Below are 19851 nucleotides of genomic sequence, written 5' to 3' on the forward strand. Positions count from 1 at the left end.
TGTCATCAATCAAATCAAACTTTATTTATATAGCACATTTCTTACAACTAATGCATTTCAAGGTGTTCACAGTCATGCATTGAAAGGCATGTGGCACTTAACATCCTTCCTCTTGGCAGGTCTCTATAGTTGACCAGGGGATTCTCTCTACCACATGCAAATGCCTCCATAGAGCTTATCAGTGTAGCCATGCAGCATATTTTGGAGGTTCACAATATCGGTCGTATGGGTGTGGAATGTAAGAGAAGGAAGCCAGCCATGTCCAACCAGGTGCAGCAAGTGGAGGACCTGTACTCGACCGAAGACTACGACCCTCTGTCCCAAGACCCCACAGAGGAGGATCTTCAGTATGGTTATCTCTCTCTTTCTCTCTCTCTCTCTCTCTGAACCGTCTCCGAAGCAGATTCTGTGGAATGGCATGTCATTGGGTGGGATGTTGTCTGTAAAGTGGGGCACAGATAACAAAGAAGAGGACATCAAGGCATTCAAAATGTCTACAGGGATGGATGTGCAGGAGTCATGGGGTCTGGGATCCTGGGTGCCTCACCAGATGGTCTAGTGGCCACCACAGCGGTGGAGGTCAAGTGTCCCTATGGTGCAAGGGGCCTTACCATTGAAGGGGCAGTGAAGTCAAAGGATTTTTATATCAAGAGGGAGGGTCTTAACGCCTCAGTGAAGACTATCCTCACTGGCACCAGGTCCAAGGTCAGCTCCAATTCACTGGAAGCGGCACCTGCTTCTTTGTTGGACATAAAGTCAAAATGTCGATGGATCTACAAATTCAATGTTTTACACAATATTGTATCATATTTGATGAGTTACTAACCTGTCCGTTCACAGGCTCGATGTGCTGTAGTCTCCACAACTGGACGCCAGCGCTCGGATCCCACTGACACAGGATGTCCATGCACAGGATGGTCTGAGGGATGCACTCCTGTTGAACTTGTAAACAAAGAGATATTTGGTCAGTGGGGGAATCTTTTTTAAGGCTGTAAAACCATTTTTATCTAGACAGAAAACACATTTTTCTGACCATAACAGAAACCCACCTTGGACAATGTGACAAGTAGTCCCTCAACATCCAATCTTAAGTCATGAGAACCATACACAAACATACAGTGCAGATATATTTACAAATTCATTGTTGTATCACATTTGATGAGCTACTGATCTGTCCATCCACAGGCTCGATCTCCACAACTGGATGCTTGCGCTCAAAAATCACACTGGCACAGCACGTCCACGCACGGGATGTCCTGAGGGATGGACTGGAAAACAAAGAGACATTTGGTCAGTGGTCGGCCTTTTTCAATGCTGCATCAACATCTTTATCTGGACAGAAAATGTACTGTTTATCATAACACAAACCCACCTTGGACAATGTGGTCCCGTCCCTCAACACCCAATCCTCATGCCTCTTTGTTATTGTTTCCCAAACAACAGTCTGGAACTTCCTCTTCTGCCATGGTGGATGAGTTACCTTTTCTGGTAAAAAAAAAAAACAAACAGGGCCATTTCTCTCAATAGAGATTGCATCATCTGTGGATCTGTTGGGGCGGTATGCAAATTGGAGTGGGTCTAGGGCTTCTGGGATAATGGTTTGATGTGAGCCATAACCAGCCTTTCAAAGCACTTCATGGCTACAGACGTGAGTGCTACGGGTCAGTAGTAATTTAGGCAGGTTACCTTAGTGTTCTTGGGCACAGGGATTATGATGGTCGGCTTGAAACATGTTGGTATTACAGACTCAGTCAGGTTTAAAATTCCAGAAAGTTCCAGTGAAGGGAAATCTTAATGCTACAGTATGCAATGACATTCTAGACAATTCTGTGCTTCCAACTTTGTGGCAACAGTTTGGGGAATGCCCTTTCCTGTTTCAGCATGACAATGCCCCCGTGCACAAAGCGAGGTCCATGCAGAAATGGTTTGTTGAGATCGGTGTGGAAGAACTTGACTGGCTTGCACAGAGCCCTGACCTCAACGCCATTGAACACCTTTGGGATGAATTGGAACTCCAACTACGAGCCAGGCCTAATTGCCCTACATCAGTGCCCAACCTCACTGATGCTCTTGTGGCATCAGTCAGTCCCCGCAGCAATGTTCCAACTTCTACTGGAAATCCTTCCCAGAAGAGTGGAGGCTGTTATAGCAGCAAATGGGGGACCAACTCCATATTGATTTCCATGATTTTGGAATGAGATGTTCGACGAGCAGGTGTCCACATACTTTTGGACATGTGGTGTATGAAGTAGTTCCAAAATCCCCAACGCAGAAATTAATGGTGAAAAAACAACGATTGGAACCATTTCCAGGTTTTACCGCTAGGTTTTATGGGTTATATGACTCTGTGGTACTCAATTTGTGCACTGCAGTCATGCATCGTGAATATCCAGACCTCATTATGACTAGTCCTACATGTGTAGCTACTGCAGTTGTTTGACACCGTCAATAACTGTACTTCCTGGTGACTGGTATGCTACTGCCATCTGCTGGACATTATTGCAGCATCCCGGACAGGTACCAATGACTGATTATGTGACTGATCAACCACAATGTGCCGTTTTGGTGCACCTGTATGAAGTTAAACATCCACATAAGAAATGGAACAACTTCACAGATGGAGGGAATGAGGTATACATAGTACGTTTTTATTTTAATTTTAAAGCAGGCCTACTCACACACACAGAGGGGGACGCAGATATCAAGAACTACAACATCACTGTAGTGAATTTATTGACAGAAACAGAAAATATTTTCCATAGTAAGAAAATACATTTTCATCAACAAAATAGAGAATAGTTTGGTCTTGATATAGTTTGGTCTAGATACAGAAATTCATATTGTACATAATAATAAGCCATTGTAAAGCCTTTCCAGAATGACCAACATAAGTAGTGAAGTGAAGCTGAACCCCAGAAACTACAAAAACAAACCTTCAATACAACAGTATTAGGTTGGAGTGTAACAAGTTGCCGTTTCAGTCCAGCTTCCCCCTGCTTCCAATGCAATGTCAACCTATTTATGTATGTTTATTTAAATTCAACGATAGATATATTGAAGGCCTTTATAGCATTGCTACTTGGGTACATGGCTATCACCCAGCTTTAACAAATCAAAGCGCAGCTCTGTTTGTCCTCTCCACGAAGTGCAGATTGACTTGTCTGTCTGCTACTAAGACGGTGCGATTGAGGGCTTTCACCTCTCCTATGCTGGGGTCCGGTCTGATTTCAAACAGCTTGATTATCTGGGGGGAGAGAAAAATATATATTTTTGTCATTGTCTGGGTCTCTTCAGGGGTAGCCATGTTTCACTTTAACATCCATGTCCGATAGGCTCATTGGTCACACACAAGTTCATGCCTCCACCACCTACCACAAATTCATGAAGCCATGCACCCTGAGGTATACACACTATTGGAATTTGCTGCAGTAGCTTAGACATGTAGAGTATGTTCTGTTTTTGTATTTTAATGTCATTCACAGCAAAGTGTGATTATAATGTCCACCTAGGCCTTCATTGTATTTGTAACTGAAAAGCAATGGAAGCCAAGGTAAACTTTTCATTGTGGGACTACCCAATGGGCAATACACGTTTCTTCAATACTTTTAATAAGTAGCCTGATGATGGTGAGTTCAAAGTTGCCACCTTGCCGCGCAAGACAAGTAGCCTGTTACTGCGCAGCTTGGTCAAGCATCTACAGCAGTGTATATAAAAGCATTCGGTTCACCTGTCGGGATCACATTCAGGCTGCAGTTGATTGAAAATATGACAGCTCCTCTGTGAACATTGGCTACGGAGGAGACAAGTAGCCTGACAAGTAGCCTGTTACTGCGCAGCTTGGTCAAGCATCTACAGCAGTGTATATAAAAGCATTCGGTTCACCTGTCGGGATCACATTCAGGCTGCAGTTGATTGAAAATATGACAGCTCCTCTGTGAACATTGGCTACGGAGGATAATAAGGTAGGCTATGAATTGTTCCAATAGTTTGTTAACAGTAGAATAGGTCTAATAGGCTACAATCGCATATAGCATAGTGATTGAAGTAGCCTAGCCTGCTAGAACTGTTGATCAACTCTGCTATCTGCTGTGCTGTTTATCCACATTCTATACTTTTCCCTATGACACTCAGGTATAAAATCTCTGGCTCTTACCCGTGACAGAGCCAAGTACATCTCCAGTTCAGCTATACGACGACCTACACAGCCCCGAACCCCAAACCCAAATGGTATAGAGCCAAATGGGTTTGGTCGAACTCGGCCATCCCTCAACCATCGTTCAGGCTTGAACTTTGATGGTTCTGGGAATGTCTTTTCATCCTGGCTGGTGGCATAGTGACACATTGTAAACGAAGTCTACAGACAAGACATCAGGGAGGGAATTAATTGCTACAGCACTACTTCGACAAAGACATAATTGACATGAATTCAAATGATGTTTTGTTTCAATGGTTGGGCCATTTGTAGGCCATTAAAGTGAATATGTTGATTGTGCCCCTAAAGCTAGACTAACCTTCTTGGGAAAGAAATGTCCTCCAATTATGATATCATTCTCTATCATGATGCGTGCATTCATCGGGACCACAGGGTACATTCTGGTAAACAGGACATACATCAAAAAATTGTGTTAGAGAAAGGTAATGGAACTTTCAAGAACTGGCAGGACCAAGTTTGTGAAACCCTAACGTACCCGACCACTTCCACAGTTCTTACCTCAGTGCTTCCTTGATGACGGCCTTGAGGTACGGCATACGGTTAACGTCTTGGGCAGATGGGATCTTGTCTCCTGGTACGCAGTGGGACACCTCCTGATAAAGGGTGTCCTGCGCATTGGGGTACCTGGACAGCAGGTGCATGGCCCACATCATGGTATTGGATGTCTTCAAGTATGACAACAACAACAGTGTTAGTGAATACAAGCCCTTACGGTACAACACATCGAGATTGTAGTGAAGCTCCATGGATTTGCTAACCGTGTCCACTCCAGCCAATAACAGCTCAGTGACGCTGCCGTACACCTCTTTGTTGGTCATCTTGGTGTTGGAGAGGAGGTACGTTAAATATTCTCCCTCGACTTCCTGGTCTGTATCCACTCGCTTCTGAATTGCCTCCATCTTCATGTCAATCAACTTCCCAGCTGAAAAAGTCCAGCATTATCTACCTCAGGGATTCCCAAACTTTTTCACGTCCAGCATTCGGGAACATCCCGCGCCAACCCCTGCGGGTCTATTTCTATTGGCACAGGCACTGTTCATGACATAAACTGTTCACACCCCTCTTGTTGGTGGAGATAATTTAGCAGTTTTAAAGCAAATTTTCTTGCATTTCTATACATTTTGCGATGTCTAATGTGTATTCCTGTGATATTTCAGTGAATAAAAAATGACAACAAAATCTAAGTGCTAAAAAAACAAAAAAAAATGGGCTAGTTGATCTGGACACTTCTGACAAGTTATAAATATCTCTAGGGTATGCATTGACTGACATGACAAGAGGAACTGATGATGCACTACCCAATTTCGAAATTGCACCTTATGCATTCTGATAGAGGTTTAAAGTTGGACTAAGTTGCTTAAAATGTTGTTTTTTATATAAATATATATATATTTGTTTTTTAGAAAGTACTTTTTGTGGGGGGGGGGGGGGGGCCCTCCATGCCGACCCCTCAGTTTGGGAACCACTGATCTAGGTGACCCAATAGGTCCAATATCACAATGCACTCTCCAATCCAATGCTTTTTAAATTCTTGAGAAGGTATGACCAAGTGACGGGATGTCAATAACTCACAGAATTTGAAGATGCCCTCCCAGCCAGCGATGTAGTGCCTGTAGACTGGCAGGATGTTGCGGCTCCACTTAGGCAGCATGGCCACCGGCATGCTGTAGGAGAACATCTGAGCGATGGAGTCGATGAAGTCCTGCGTCTCTACCGGGATCTCTTCCTCCAGACAGCCGATCCGTGTCTCAAACAGGATGGAAGAGATTCCTGAAGAACAGAGATTAGATATTTATCACTGAAACAGAGGCAGGCAATTCTCACTTGCTGTATGTAGTAACCTACATTTACTAAAACCAACCCCCACAAAAGTATTTTGCTTTAAATGCTGTAAAGACCCACATATTCTGAAAGACATCAGGCTTTCCTCTTATAGGGAGGCAAATCAAAAAACACAAAATATCAAACAAGATAACAAAAAGTAAAGTAAAAGTATTTTGCAAAAACAGGTAGCACATGTTAAAATGTAAAAAGACAGGTCTGTAAATGTTGAATACCCCTGTTGTGATAAGTAGGTAGGGAGGAGGAAGGAAAAGAACTGAAAATGTCAAAACAAACATCTTCACATTTTCACATTTTTGTAAATATTAAATAACCATTAAGATAACCGTATAGCAGTAAGTAGCAGTAGAAATATTGTTGTCCGTTAGTTTACTCCAGCTAGGGTAGGGATGGTAGGGTAAAGGGGGAAAAGTATAGAGAAGAAAAAAAACTAAATAAAGGGATTACAAATTATACCAATACTTACATTGATAGAACCTACAATCTATCTGCAATATTAAAGCTGGTCTTAAAATTAGAAATAGAAACTGTATCTGTGTCCGCAATTGCTGTCCATTGGCTGGTTCAGGAGCCAGTTTCGTCCAGAGCCAGTCCCAGTAGGCAGGCTGCAGGGTCGGGTCCTGGGGCTAGTCCAGGTAGGTCCTGGTCTTGACCAGCCTGGCCAGCCTGTGGTGGGTAGAGAGCTGACGAGGAGGGATGTCCTCCAAGAAGGCCAGGATGAGGATGTCCCTGTGCCCCACCAGCAGATGGAGGGTGGCCAGTCACAGCTCCAAGGAGCACCAATTACTGCGCCGGTAGTGATGACTCACCAGACGCCACTGCCATAGAGGCCGTCAGTGATGTTTTCCACAATGACCTTCACAACAAGTCCCTGTTGTGCAGACGGAGACGCAGGAACGGAGAACTTCTCTGCTTGAGGCCTGGCAGCAGTTGCTACACCATCCCATGTTCGTCTCTGCCGCTATATGACACAAAGGCATTGTAGCGGTATCGCTCCCTGGGGTTGGGCCTCCGCATGGCCTCCTCCATCCAACCGCAAACGATGTGGCAGAGGGCCAGCAGGTAGTCTCCAGCCAGCTGATTGAGCAGGACCACAAGTATGAAGAGGAGCAGGCTCATGGAGGTGCATATGAAGAGGATAAAGCCCATGTCCAGGGAAGAGTTGGCCTCTTGTTGAAACTCTGGATGCCATCTTAATTTTTGCACGTATTGCCAGCTCCCCAGCATGCCATATGATGACCTGGATTTGTCTCTGTCCCCTGGCCCCAGTTCTCCAGCCAGCCGTTCTCACAGCTGCAGTACAGGCGAGGATAGTAGAACATACCTAAGGCTGGTCAGGTTCTGGGAAGTTCTCCATCACACTAAACTCCATTGTCACATCCACATATAAAGTGCAGAAGTGCAGGTCTCTGCTCAACTCCTCCCCCAGAGGAAGGATTCTACAGTAGATGAGACTCAAGCTCTCCAGCCTGTTCAGGTCATCGTAACATGACGCCCAGTGCTGGCCGAGCGATGAGATCCACGTTCATTAGCTTCAGATCACTCAGCTGCACTAGTCTGTTTAAGTCAGTCATGTCCAAACTCTGTCGAGGAAACCAACTGAAATTCAAACTCCTGTAGGGAGGTGAAGTACAGGTCAAAGAAGTCAGACCCACACAGGAGTTGTCCTGTCTTGGCATTGAGGTAGACAACTGACCGAAAGCATGACCACCAGCAATCCTGGAAGATCACAGTCGACGGAGAGTTTTAAGGCGAAGCCTGGTTTTGGGGCTCTGTTGCTGATAATGATGATGGTAAGAGGACACCAGGAGCTAATGTTCGTGTGAGTCAGACCTTGAGGGAAGACACCAAATATGTGTGTCGGATTCACACTTGTCTCTAACTCACTGGTTGGAGGGCGAAAGTCCAAATGTAGTTCCTTCAGCAAAGTAAGGTGGATGAATGCAGATGCTTCAATATGTATAATTGGGTTATCATACAGCAGTAGGGTTTCCAAGCTGTCCAGGCCAAATAAACTGTTGTCAGATGTTGCGTAGTTGTTCCTGAATTTAGGATTAAGTAACAACATTTGTGTCATTGAAAGTTTGCGTTTCACAAATTGATTGAAAGGAACTGTTTTCCTCGTCAAAGTAAAAAGTATCTATTCTGCTGATTCTAGACTGCAGAAGCTGTCTGTCTGCTCACTAATGTCAGGCAAATCGAGAGATGAAATGTTTTCAAAGCTTCTGAATGCTCCTTTCCATAAATTATGTGCAATAGGGAATGAAAAAACATATTTTCTTTTCAGATGATATAAAGTTCAAGAATTGCTCCATTTGTGTCTGAGCAATTTTGGTGTCTCAAAATGATAATCCCCTTTGACTCAAAGTCCAGGGTTGTCAATGACCGCGATATATCGACTATCCTGCATAGCAAATCAGAAAGCTCCTGTGTACAGCTGTTGACTGTGATTTTCTTCAAAACAGGGATTCCCCCATTGCATCCATTACCATCACAGAAAGCCCGTAATTCTGAATGGACAGTTCACTGAATGTGTTGGACGGAAGGGATGAATTGTAACACTGTAGCTCACAGAAAAGAGAAAGTGCCTTCACACTGGACAGCCCCTTGAAGGTGCCAGGGAGAATCGGGGGCAGACAGCCTTTGACATTAAGGATCTCAAGGATGCAGAGTCAAGAGAGAGCGCCAGGCTACATCACATATGCATTCCTGATCTTGATACAGAGGGTCTGGCAGTGAGACAGGACTGTTATGGCCTGGCGCTGCTGGTGGAGAAGTCAGGTGCAGGAGAGCAGAGAGTTGTGATCAGGCGCACTTTATTTGGCAGGAGAAAATAACAGTAGGACCGCGTCAAAAACCTCCAGCCAAAAATAGGCAATAGTGTAAATGTGCCAAAATAGACAGTGAGGGAAAAAAGTATTTGATCCCCTGCTGATTTTTACGTTTGCCCACTGACAAAGAAATTATCAGGTTTATTTTAACAGTGAGAGACAGAATCACAACAAAAAAATCCAGAAAAAACGAATGTCAAAAATGTTATCAATTGATTAGCATTTTATTGAGGGAAATAAGTATTTGACCCCCTCTCAATCAAAAAGATTTCTGGCTCCCAGGTGTCTTTTATACAGGTAACGAGCCTGAGATTAGGAGCACACTCTTAAAGGGAGTGCTCCTAATCTCAGTTTGTTACCTGTATAAAAGACACATGTCAGGGACAAGATTGTAGACCTACACAAGGCAGGAATGGGCTACAAGACCATCGCCAAGCAGCTTGGTGAGAAGGTGACAATGGTTGGTTTGATTATTCGCAAATGGAAGAAACACAAAAGAACTGTCAATCTCCCTCGGCCTGGGGATCCATGCATGATCTCACCTCGTGGAGTTGCAATGATCATGAGAACAGTGGTGAATCAGCCCAGAACTACACGGGAGGATCTTGTCAATGATCTCAAGGCAGCTGGGACCATAGTCACCAAGAAAACAATTGGTAACACACTACGCCGTGAAGGACTGAAATCCTGCAGCGCCCGCAAGGAGCCTCTACTCAAGAAAGCACATATACATGCCCGTCTGAAGTTTGCCAATGAACATCTGAATGATTCAGAGGACAACTGGGTGAAAGTGTTGTGGTCAGATGAGACCAAAATGGAGCTCTTTGGCAACTCAACTCGCCGTGTTTGGAGGAGGAGGAATGCTGCCTGCTTATGCTTTGGGGGTGTTTTTCTGATAAGGGGACAGGACAACTTCACCGCATCAAAAGGACGATGGACGGGGCCATGTACCGTCAAATCTTGGGTGAGAACCTCCTTGCCTCAGCCAGGATATTGAAAATGGGTTGTGGATGGGTATTCCATCATAACAAAGGAGTGGCTCAAGAAGAAGCACATTAAGGTCCTGGAGTGGCCTAGCCAGTCTCCAGACCTTAATCCCATAGAAAATCTGTGGAGGGAGCTGAAGGTTCGAGTTGCCAAACGTCAGCCTCGAAACCATAATGACTTGGAGAAGATCTGCAAAGAGGAGTGGGACAAAATCCCTCCTGAGATGTGTGCAAACCTGGTGGCCAACTACAAGAAATGTCTGACCTCTATGATTGCCAACAAGGGTTTTGCCACCAAGTACTAAGTCATGTTTTGCAGAGGGGTCAAATACTTATTTCCCTCATTAAAATGCAAATCAATTTATAACATTTTTGACATGTGTTTTTCTGTATTTTTTTGTTGTTGTTCTGTCTCTCACTGTTCAAATAAACCTACCATCAAAATTATAGACTGATCATTTCTTTGTCAGTGGACAAACATACAAAATCAGCAGGGGATCAAATACTTTTTTCCCTCACTGTACAAAGTGACAAGACATGATGGGGAACAGAGGAATAAATACATAATACATGATGAAAACTGGGTGTGCAGGGAACAAGACAATGGATACATTAAAAATGGAGCGGCGATGGCTAGAAAGCTGGTGACTTCGACCGCCGAACGCCGCCCGAACAAGGAGAGGAGCCCACTTCGGCGGAAGTCGTGACAAGGACGATAGATAGGTTGAGTTTGAGGTCACATACTGTACATCCCAGCAAATGGCAGATAGGTAGTTGTAACGACAATCCCTTGGGTGAAAGATATCCCAGGTCCAGACAGACAGATATAAGACACGTTTATTACTCAACCAACCCCAGGATCCTATGATACAAACTGCTAATTGTCTCAACTGAACACAGTGTAGCCTCATCTTTCTTGTGAAGTGGAGACACTGGTCATATCAAATCACATTGTATTTGTTACATGCGCTGAATACAACAGGTGTAGGTAGACCTCACTTTGAAATGCTTACTTATAAGCCTTTAACCAACAATGCAGGGTTTTATTAATTTTTTTTAAGTAATGTTATTAAAGAGACTATATACAGGGGGTACCGGTACCGAGTCAACGTGTGGGGGTACAGGTTAGTCGAGATAATAAAGGTATTGCAGTGCATTTGGAAAGTATTCAGACCCCTTGAGTTGTTCCACATTTTGTTACGTCACAGCCTTATTCTGAAATGGATTCAATTGTTTTTTCCACTCATCAATCTACACACAATACCCCATAATGACAAAGAAAATAGTTTTTTAGAAATTTTAGCAAATTTAACAGAAATGTCCCTTTACGCAGTACTTTGTTGAAGCACCTTTGGCAGCGATTACAGCCTCGAGTCTTCTTAGGTATGACGCTACAAGCTTGGCACACCTGTATTTGGGGAGTTTCTCCTATTATTCTCTTCAGATCCTCTCAAGCTCTGTCAGGTTGGATGGGGTCTCTCCATGGATGTTTGATCAGGTTCAAGTCCGGGCTTTGGCTGGGCCACTGAAGAACATTCAGAGAATTGTTCCGAAGGTCAACCTTCGCCCCTAGTCTGAGGTCCTGAGTGCTCTGGAGCAGATTTTCATCAAGGATCTCTTGGTACTTTTCTCCTTTAATCTTTCCCTCAATCCTGACAAGTCTCCCAGTCCCTGCCACTGAAAAACATTCCCACAGCATGATGCTGCCACCACCATGCTTCACCATAGGGATTGTGCCAGGTTTCTTCCTGACGTTACGCTTGGATTTCATGCCAAAGAGTTCAATCTTTGTTCCTTCAGACCAGAGAATCTTTCTCACAGTCTGAGTGTCCTTTAGGTGCATTTTGGCAAACTCCAACAGGCTGTTACCTGCCTTTTTACTGAGGAGTGGCTTACGTCTGGCCACTCTACCATAAACGCTTGTTTGGTGGAGTGCTGCAGAGATGGTTGTACTTCTGGAAGGTTCTCCCATCTCCACAGAGGAACTCTGGAGCTCTGTCAGAGTGACTATCGGGTTCTTGGTCACCTCCCTGACCAAGGCCCTTCTCCCCCGATTGCTCAATTTGGCCGGGTGGCCAGCTCTGGTAAGAGTCTTGGTGGTTCTAAACTTTTTCCATTTAAGAATGATGGAGCCCACTATGTTCTTTGGGACTTTCAATGCTGCAAAAGAGTGTTGGTACCCTTCCCCAGATCTGTGCCTTGACACAATCTGTCTCGGAGCTCTACGGGCAATTCCTTTGAGGCTCATAGCAAAGGGTCTGAATACTTATGTAAATAATAACTGTTTTTTATTTTTTATAAATTCGCAAACATTTCTATAAACCTGCTTTTGCTTTGTCATTATGGGGTGTTGTGTGTATATTGATGAAGAAAATGTGTATTTAATCCATTTAAGAATAAGGCTGTAACGTGACAAATTGTGGAAAAGGGGAAGGGGTCTGAATACTTTCCAAATGCACTGTATGCACATGTAGGTAGGGTTAATGTGATTATGCATACTGTAGATAATACCTAGACTTGGCGCTCCAGTACCGCTTGAAGTGCAGTAGCAGAGAGAACAGTCTATGACTTGGGTGGCTGGAGTCTGACATTTTTAGAGGTTCTGGATGGCGGGAAGCTTGGCCCCAGTGATCTACTGGGCCGCACGCACTATCCACTGTAGTGCCTTGCAGTCGGATGCCGAGCAGTTGCAATACCAAGCGGTGATGCAACTAGTCAGGATGCTCACGATTGTGCAGCTGCATAACTTTTTGAGGACCTGAGGGCCCATGTCAAATATTTTCAGTCTCCTAAGGGGGAATAGGCATTGTCGTGCCCTCTTCGTGACTGTCTTGGTGTGTTTGAACCATGATAGTCACAGAATAATACGAAGTGCTCTGAGAAGTGCTCTGATGTGTCATGAACATGCTTGGCCCTGTTATAATGTCTTATAATCATCTCAATGAGCTGGACGAAATAACAGCCAGTTTGAGACAGTTGAAAATGTAATGCATGGCGACAGCCTACATGAGCCTCACACATGCTTATAATTAGTTATATAGCATTATACCTGATTCTTTATAATTTAACTTAAAATGAACTAGAAATAAGGGTGAAAGAATCGTCCCCTCACACACAGGCAGGATTTCCACGTACCCTCCAGAGAGAATCGGTAGAGCTCATTGGACAGGTTGGTCACAAGGTCTCCCGATGGACTTATCCGGCGCAGGTGGTAGATCCTCTTGATCAGGTCACTGACCACCTCGTTGACAACGTCTCCGTACTGCACCGAGTCTTTGGGGTGCATCATGCGCTTGTTCAGCACAGTCCGCAGCTTGTACCACTTTTCCCCTTCCCTGTCAGAAAACATAATATATCAGGCACTGCATGACACACTCACAGCACATTCACAGCAAAGCAATGATATGGCAGGATAATACATTTTGATTAGTTGGCACATATTGGAATATAGCTCATTACTGCTCATTTATATGGCTTTACTCTTCTTGAGCATCTGTTTGATTCACATGCCTGGAGTTTGACCTACAAAGGGCCTAACAGGTCTTGCAGCATTTGGAGAACACAACTGGGGGAATGTAGTCAGAATGTCTGCCATGCTTATCTATTTGAAACATCTATGTTGGTGTGCATATCAAATCTCACTAAGATAGATGGCTGCTTAGGCCAAGTAAGATGGCTGTAGGCTTATACAGTTTGATGGTTCCAAAAGGAAGCTCCCAGTGCAAACTATGCTGTGTAAGTCTTAGGTCATGTTTCCTGCCTTGCACACTTGCATGGCCTATGGAAATGGTTAATGACACAGCCTTTCTGGATCACTATTGATCACTATCTGTGGCAATCTCTTTCATGACAGAGCACTGGTGTATCAATTATGTCCCTGGGTGTGATTATAAGACATGTACTGTGTATGTACAACACTCTCATGTAACTGTTTTCCATTTCCCACTGCTATGTCCCTCTCTTATGCGATCTCATCACTGCCTGCCATCAGATGGCGAAGCTATAAATTGGTTGAGGCAAAAGACCAGCAATGTACAGGGATGTCATTGTCACCACCTGTCAGGAGACAGTGGCCATCCCTGAGCCTTACTCAGTAAAGGGGCCATAGCCGATGCCTCTCAGGTCCCGGTACTCTGTCCAGAGGGACATATCTCCTCGGCTGGGGAACTTCTCACCCTTCCTAAGTAGCTCCTCCAGGAGCTCCACACTGTTGAGGGCGATGGAGTGAAACTTGCCCATGCCCATTTTGTACATGGGGCCGTACAGCTGTTTCTCATACACCTAGAACACACAGAGAGAGAGAGAGAAAGAGAGACTAGCATTTGCGGAGGGAACAAACTCAGGGTGTTACATACAGTATACTTTATAGTACACTAAACATCTCTACCATTCAGGATGTTCCACATTGTTGTGTAACTGAAAATATCCCTTTTTGAAAATATCACTTTTATGGATTAAGATGGCGCTGAGGAACATGGCTGATGTTTTACATTCTCCCAACCAATTGTGCTATTTTGTTGTTTTTTTGCATTTTGTGTAACTTCTTTTTTTACTTATTGTGTAAATAATGTTGTTGCTGCCGTCTCTTATGACCGAAAATAACTTCTGGACATCAGAAAAGCGACTACTCACTGCGGACTGAAAGAAACTTTGTCCTTTGATGAGTCCGACGAGAAGGATATCCTGCTTTCACAGGAACAAACCCAGATCCATACATTTTGCATGAAGAAAAGACGGCGGAAAAGGGGCCGCAGATCGGGCAGCCTTCTGAGAATCCAGAGGCGAGTGAGTAAATTCCCACTGCCATCCGTTCTTCTTGCTAACGTGCAATCATTGAAAAATAAAATTGATGACCTACGATTAAGATTATCCCCCCAGAGGGACATTAAAAACTGTAACATCTTATGTTTCACCGAGACGTGGTTGAACGAAGATACGGACAATATAGAGCTAGCGGGATTACCCTTGGTAAGACGAGGGGTGTTATTAAATAAGTCTCGAGGTATTGCTCTCCTGAAGTACCTTATGATAAGCTGTAGACCACAGTATCTACCAAGAGAGTTCTCATCTGTATTATTTGTAGCCGTCTATTTACCACCACAGAACGAAGCTGGCACTAAGATCTCTCTCAACCAACTCTATAAGGCCATAAGTAAAGAAGAAAATGCTCACCCAGAAGCGGCGCTCCTAGTGGCGGGGGACTTTAATGCAGAAAAACTTAAATCAGTTTTACGTTAGCAAGAAGAACCAGCATGTCACATGTGCAACCGGGGGGGGGGGGGGGGGGGGGGGGGGGAATCCTAGACCACCTTTACTCCACACACAGAAATGCATACAAAGCTCTCCCCCAATCTCCATTTGGCAAATCTGACCATAATTCTATCTTCCTGATTCCTGCTTATAAGCAAAAACTAAAGCAGGAAGTAGCAGTGACTCGCTCAATACAGAAGTGGTCAGATGACGCAGATGCTACACTACAGGGCTGTTTTGCTAGCACAGACTGGAATATGTTCCGGGATTCATCCAATGGCATTGAGGAGTACAGCACCTCAGTCATCGGCTTCATCAATAAGTGCACCGATGACGTCGTCCCCACAGTGACTGTACGTACATATCCCGACCACAAGCAATGGGTACACACAACATCCGCATCGAGCTAAAGACTAGAGATGCTGCTTTCAAGGGGCGGGACACTAATCCGAACTATAAGAAATCCCGCTATGCTCTCAGACGACCCATCAAACAAGCAAAGCGTTAATACAAGATTAAGATTGAATCCTACTACACCGGCTCTGACGCTTGTCAGATGTGTCAGGGCTTGTAAACTCTTACAGACTACAAAAGGAAACCCAGACGCGAGCTGCCCAGTGACCCGAGCCTACCAGATGAGCTAAATGCCATTTTATGCTCACTTCGAGGCAAGCAAAACTGAAGCATGCAAGAGAGCACCAGCTGTTCTGGATGACTGTGTGATAACGCTCTCGGTAGCCGATGTGAACAAAACCTTTAAACAGGTCAACATTCACAAAGTCACTGGGCCAGATGGATTACCAGGATGTGTACTCAAAGCATGTGCGGACCATCTGTCAAGTGTCTTCACTGACATTTTCAACCTCTCCCTGACCGAGTCTGTAATACCTACATGTTTCAAGCAGGACACCATAGTCCCTGTGCCCAAGAAAGCGAAGGTAACCTGCCTAAATTATTACCGCCCCGAGGCACTCACATCGGTAGCCATGAAGTCATGGCTCACATCAACAACATCCTCCCGGACAGCCTAGACCTGCTCCAATTTGCATACCGCCCCAACAGATCCACAGATGACGCAATATCAATCGCACTCCACACTGCCCTTTCTCACCTGGAAAAAAGGAACACCTATGTGAGAATGCTGTTCATTGACTACAGCTCAGCATTCAACACCATAGCGCCCACGAAGTTCATCACTAAGCTAAGGACTCTGGGACTAAACACCTCCCTCTGCAACTGGATCCTGAACTTCCTGATGACTCCAACACCATCATTAAGTTTGCTGACAACACAACAGCCTGATCACAAACAACGATGAGATGGTCTATAGGGAGGAGGTCAGAGAACTGGCAGTGTGGTGCCAGGACAACAATTGATTGTGGACTACAGGAAAAGGCGGGCCGAACAGCCCCTCATTAACATCAACAGGGGCTGGAGTGGAGCGGGTCGAGAGTTTCAAGTTCCTTGGTGTCCACATCACCAACGAATTATCATGGTCCAAACATTCCAAGACAGTTGTGAAGGGGGCACAACAAAAACTTTTCCCCCTCAGGAGACTGAAAAGATTTGGCATGGGTCCTCAGATCCTCAATAGGTTCTACAGCTGCACCATCGAGAGCATCCTGACCGGTTGCATCACCGCCTGGTATGGCAACTGCTCGGCATCTGACCGTAAGGTGCTACAGAGGGTAGTGTGAACGGCCCAGTACATCACTGGGGCCAAGCTTCCTGCCATCCAGGATCTATATAATAGGCAGTGTCAGAGGAAAGCCCATAAAATTGTCAGAGACTCCAGTCACCCAAGTTATGGACTGTTTTCTCTGCTCCTGCAAGGCAAGTGGTTCCGGAGCGTCAAGTCCATGATCCAAAGGCTCCTCAACAGCTTCTACCCCCAAGCCATAAGACTGCTGAACAATTCAGAAAATCGCCACCGGACAATTTACATTGACCCTTCCCCCTTTTGTAGTATACTGCTACTCGCTGTTTGTTTGTTATCTATGCATAGTCACTTCACCCCCACCTACATGTACAGATTACCTCAAATAGCATGTACCCCCGCACACTGACTCGGTACCGGTGCCCCTGTATATAGCCTTGTTATTGTTATTCTTATTGTGTTACTTTTTATTATTACTTTATATTTTAGTCTACTTTGTAAATATTTTGTTAACTCTCCTTGAACTGCTCTGTTGGTTAGGGGCTTGTAAGTAAGCATTTCACGGTAAAGTCTACACTTGTTGTATTCGGAAAGTGTGACAAATAAAGTTTGATTTGATTTTGATCTGATATTTGGAAAAGGGGTCAACAAACCCCTCAACATGCATTCTGGCAGAATAAATCTAAACCTCTGCCCTTTTGTAATCCTAGCTGTGTCAATGGAGATGGCCCTTGGGATAGTATTTCCAAAGCGAAGGCAGCTCTTGAAGAAGGTAAACACTGCATGTCAGAGAATACCTGTTGTTAGCCCACTAGGTTAAATCCATTATACTCTCCTCTATGCACCATAACAGTCTCTGTGGGTCAGCTTTGACTAAACACAAACGCCTCACACAGATCTCATGTTTCAACTCTAGTTAGTGAGCAGTAACAGAGAAACACACAGTAAGGTATCGGAAACTTACTGTACCCAAAACATAGAGAGGGGTATCAGCAGCCACCATTCCAAAAACAGAGCACACTTTAAAAAAAAAACATTTCCATAGAGGGCATAGCCTTTTTACTGTACCTGTAGCTCATGTAGGCGGTTGTAGTAGCCTTTGACAAACATTCTGTAAAACATATCCCAGGTTTTGATCCTGGGGAGGTCATCTGCAGTCCGAATCTTACTCTGGGAGGGGGATGGTAGGGTGTTGGCGGGAGAACGGGTGCCTCCTACCCACCTGGTGGAGACCAGAGCTGGGGCTATGGAGCACAGCAGGAGCCAGCGGCCGCTCCTCTGCATCGCACTCTGGGCCAGATGCACGGCCATGATGGGAGCAGTAAGAGGAATTGTCTAAAAACACAGGGCTCCTCTTTCACCAGTGAGACTGGGGAGTGGCCATGTCTTTGGGAGCCTGGGGAGGTTAACCCTTCAGCTTCAACATGAAAGAACAGGAAATAAGGAAATAAGGCTGAAGGCTGAAGAGCAGCCCTACTGGAAGACTGGAACACATAGAAATAACTAGTCTTTCCGGTCAGATGTACTGTACCAATGTGTTATGGGATTTTTATGAATAAAGACTAAATTATGTACAGTATATCACAAAAGTGAGTACACCCCTCACATTTTTTTTAAATATTTGAGTATATATTTTCATGTGACAACACTGCAGAAATGACACTTTGCTACAATGTAAAGTAGTGAGTGTACAGCTTGTATAACAGTGTAAATTTGCTGTCCCCTCAAAATAACTCAACACACAGCCATTAATGTCTAAACCGCTGGCAACAAAAGTGAGTACACCCCTAAGTGAAAATGTCCATATTGGGCCCATTAGCCATTTTCCCTCCCCGGTGTCATGTGACTCATTAGTGTTACAAGGTCTCAGGTGTGAATGGGGAGCAGGTGTGTTAAATTTGGTGTCATCGCTCTCACACTCCCTCATACTGACTGGTCACTGGAAGTTCAACATGGCACCTCATGGCAAAGAACTCGCTGAGGATCTGAAAAAAATAATTGTTGCTCTACATAAAGATGGCCTGGGCTATAAGAAGATTGCCAAGACCCTGAAACTGAGCTGCAGCACGGTGGCCAAGACCATACAGCAGTTTATCTGGACAGGTTCCACTCAGAACAGGCCTCGCCATGGTCGACCAAAGAAGTTGAGTGCACAGGCTCAGCGTCATATCCAGAGGTTGTCTTTGGGAAATAGACGTATGAGTGCTGTCAGCATTGCTGCAGAGGTTGAAGGGGTGTCAGCCTGTCAGTGGTCAGACCATACGCCATACACTGCATCAAACATCAAATTGGTCTGCATGGCTGTCGTCCCAGAAGGAAGCCTCTTCTAAAGATGATGCACAAGAAAGCCTGCAAACAGTTTGCTGAAGACAAGCAGACTAAGGACATGGATTACTGGAATCATGTCCTGTAGTCTGATGAGACCAAGATCAACTTATTTGGTTCAGATGGTGTCAAGCGTGTGTGGCGGCAACCAGGTGAGGAGTGCAAAAACAAGTGTGTCATGTCTACAGTCAAGCATGGTGGTGGGAGTGCCATGGTCTGGGGCTGCATGAGTGCTGCCGGCACTGGGGAGCTACAGTTCATTGTACTGTTTCATTGTACTGTTCATTGTACTGTGACATACTGACGCATAGTATGATCCCCTCCCTTCAGAGACTGGGCCGCAGGGCAGTATTCCAACATGATAACGACCCCAAACACACTTCCAAGACGACCACTGCCTTGCTAAAGAAGCTGAGGGTAAAGGTGATGGACTGGCCAAGCATGTCTCCAGACCTAAACCCTATTGAGCATCTGTGGGGCATCCTCAAACGGAAGGTGGAGGAGTGCAAGGTCTCTAACATCCACCAGCTCCGTGATGTCGTCATGGAGGAGTGGAAGAGGACTCCAGTGGCAACCTGTGAAGCTCTGGTGAACTCCATGCCCAAGAGGGTTAAGGCAGTGCTGGAAAATGATGGTGGCCACACAAAATATTGACACTTTGGGCTCAACATGGACATTTTCACTTAGGGGTGTACTCACTTTTGATGCCAGCGGTTTAGACATTAATGGCTGTGTGTTGAGTTATTT

The 19851-nt window shown here is 44.9% G+C and overlaps 1 protein-coding gene, 1 long non-coding RNA gene and 1 pseudogene across 3 annotated transcripts; all 3 read right to left on the reverse strand.

The window, feature by feature from the left end:
* LOC118956426 (uncharacterized) lies at nt 1–739 on the reverse strand. The gene is made up of 2 exons (XR_016494709.1): nt 612–739; nt 1–440 (listed from the first exon to the last, which is right to left on the reverse strand). It is a non-coding gene; the product is annotated as an uncharacterized LOC118956426 (long non-coding RNA).
* A 1962-nt stretch (nt 740–2701) lies between these two features.
* On the reverse strand, nt 2702–18303 carry LOC110520006 (sterol 26-hydroxylase, mitochondrial). Of its 2 annotated transcripts, XM_021596960.3 has the most exons (9): nt 17848–18303; nt 13963–14153; nt 13008–13207; nt 5786–5983; nt 4972–5135; nt 4712–4878; nt 4512–4593; nt 4154–4354; nt 2702–3244 (listed from the first exon to the last, which is right to left on the reverse strand). In XM_021596960.3, the coding sequence occupies exons 1-9, from the start codon at nt 18088–18090 to the stop codon at nt 3113–3115; spliced, it is 1578 nt and encodes a 525-aa protein (XP_021452635.3). In that variant the 5' UTR covers nt 18091–18303; the 3' UTR covers nt 2702–3112. The 2 variants fall into 2 exon arrangements, with proteins under 2 accessions (XP_021452635.3, XP_021452636.3); XM_021596961.3 differs by lacking the exon at nt 4154–4354.
* Nucleotides 6408–8226, reverse strand: LOC110520007 (toll-like receptor 12; annotated as a pseudogene).
* Nucleotides 18304–19851: the final 1548 nt, after the last annotated feature.

The sequence above is a fragment of the Oncorhynchus mykiss genome, chromosome 3, assembly GCF_057628025.1.
Source record: "Oncorhynchus mykiss isolate SJ-2025 chromosome 3, ASM5762802v1, whole genome shotgun sequence".
Lineage (NCBI taxonomy): Eukaryota > Metazoa > Chordata > Actinopteri > Salmoniformes > Salmonidae > Oncorhynchus > Oncorhynchus mykiss.

Excerpts from the sequence above, each read along its gene's own strand:
- LOC110520006 (XM_021596960.3), bottom strand. The coding sequence starts at position 18,090 with ATGGCCGTGCATCTGGCCCAGAGTGCGATGCAGAGGAGCGGCCGCTGG. Across the intron at positions 4,355-4,511 it reads GACATTTCTTTCCCAAGAAG|ACTTCGTTTACAATGTGTCA; the intron begins GTTAGTCTAGCT and ends TCTTGTCTGTAG. Across the intron at positions 3,245-4,153 it reads TGTACTTGGCTCTGTCACGG|ATAATCAAGCTGTTTGAAAT; the intron begins GTAAGAGCCAGA and ends CTCTCCCCCCAG.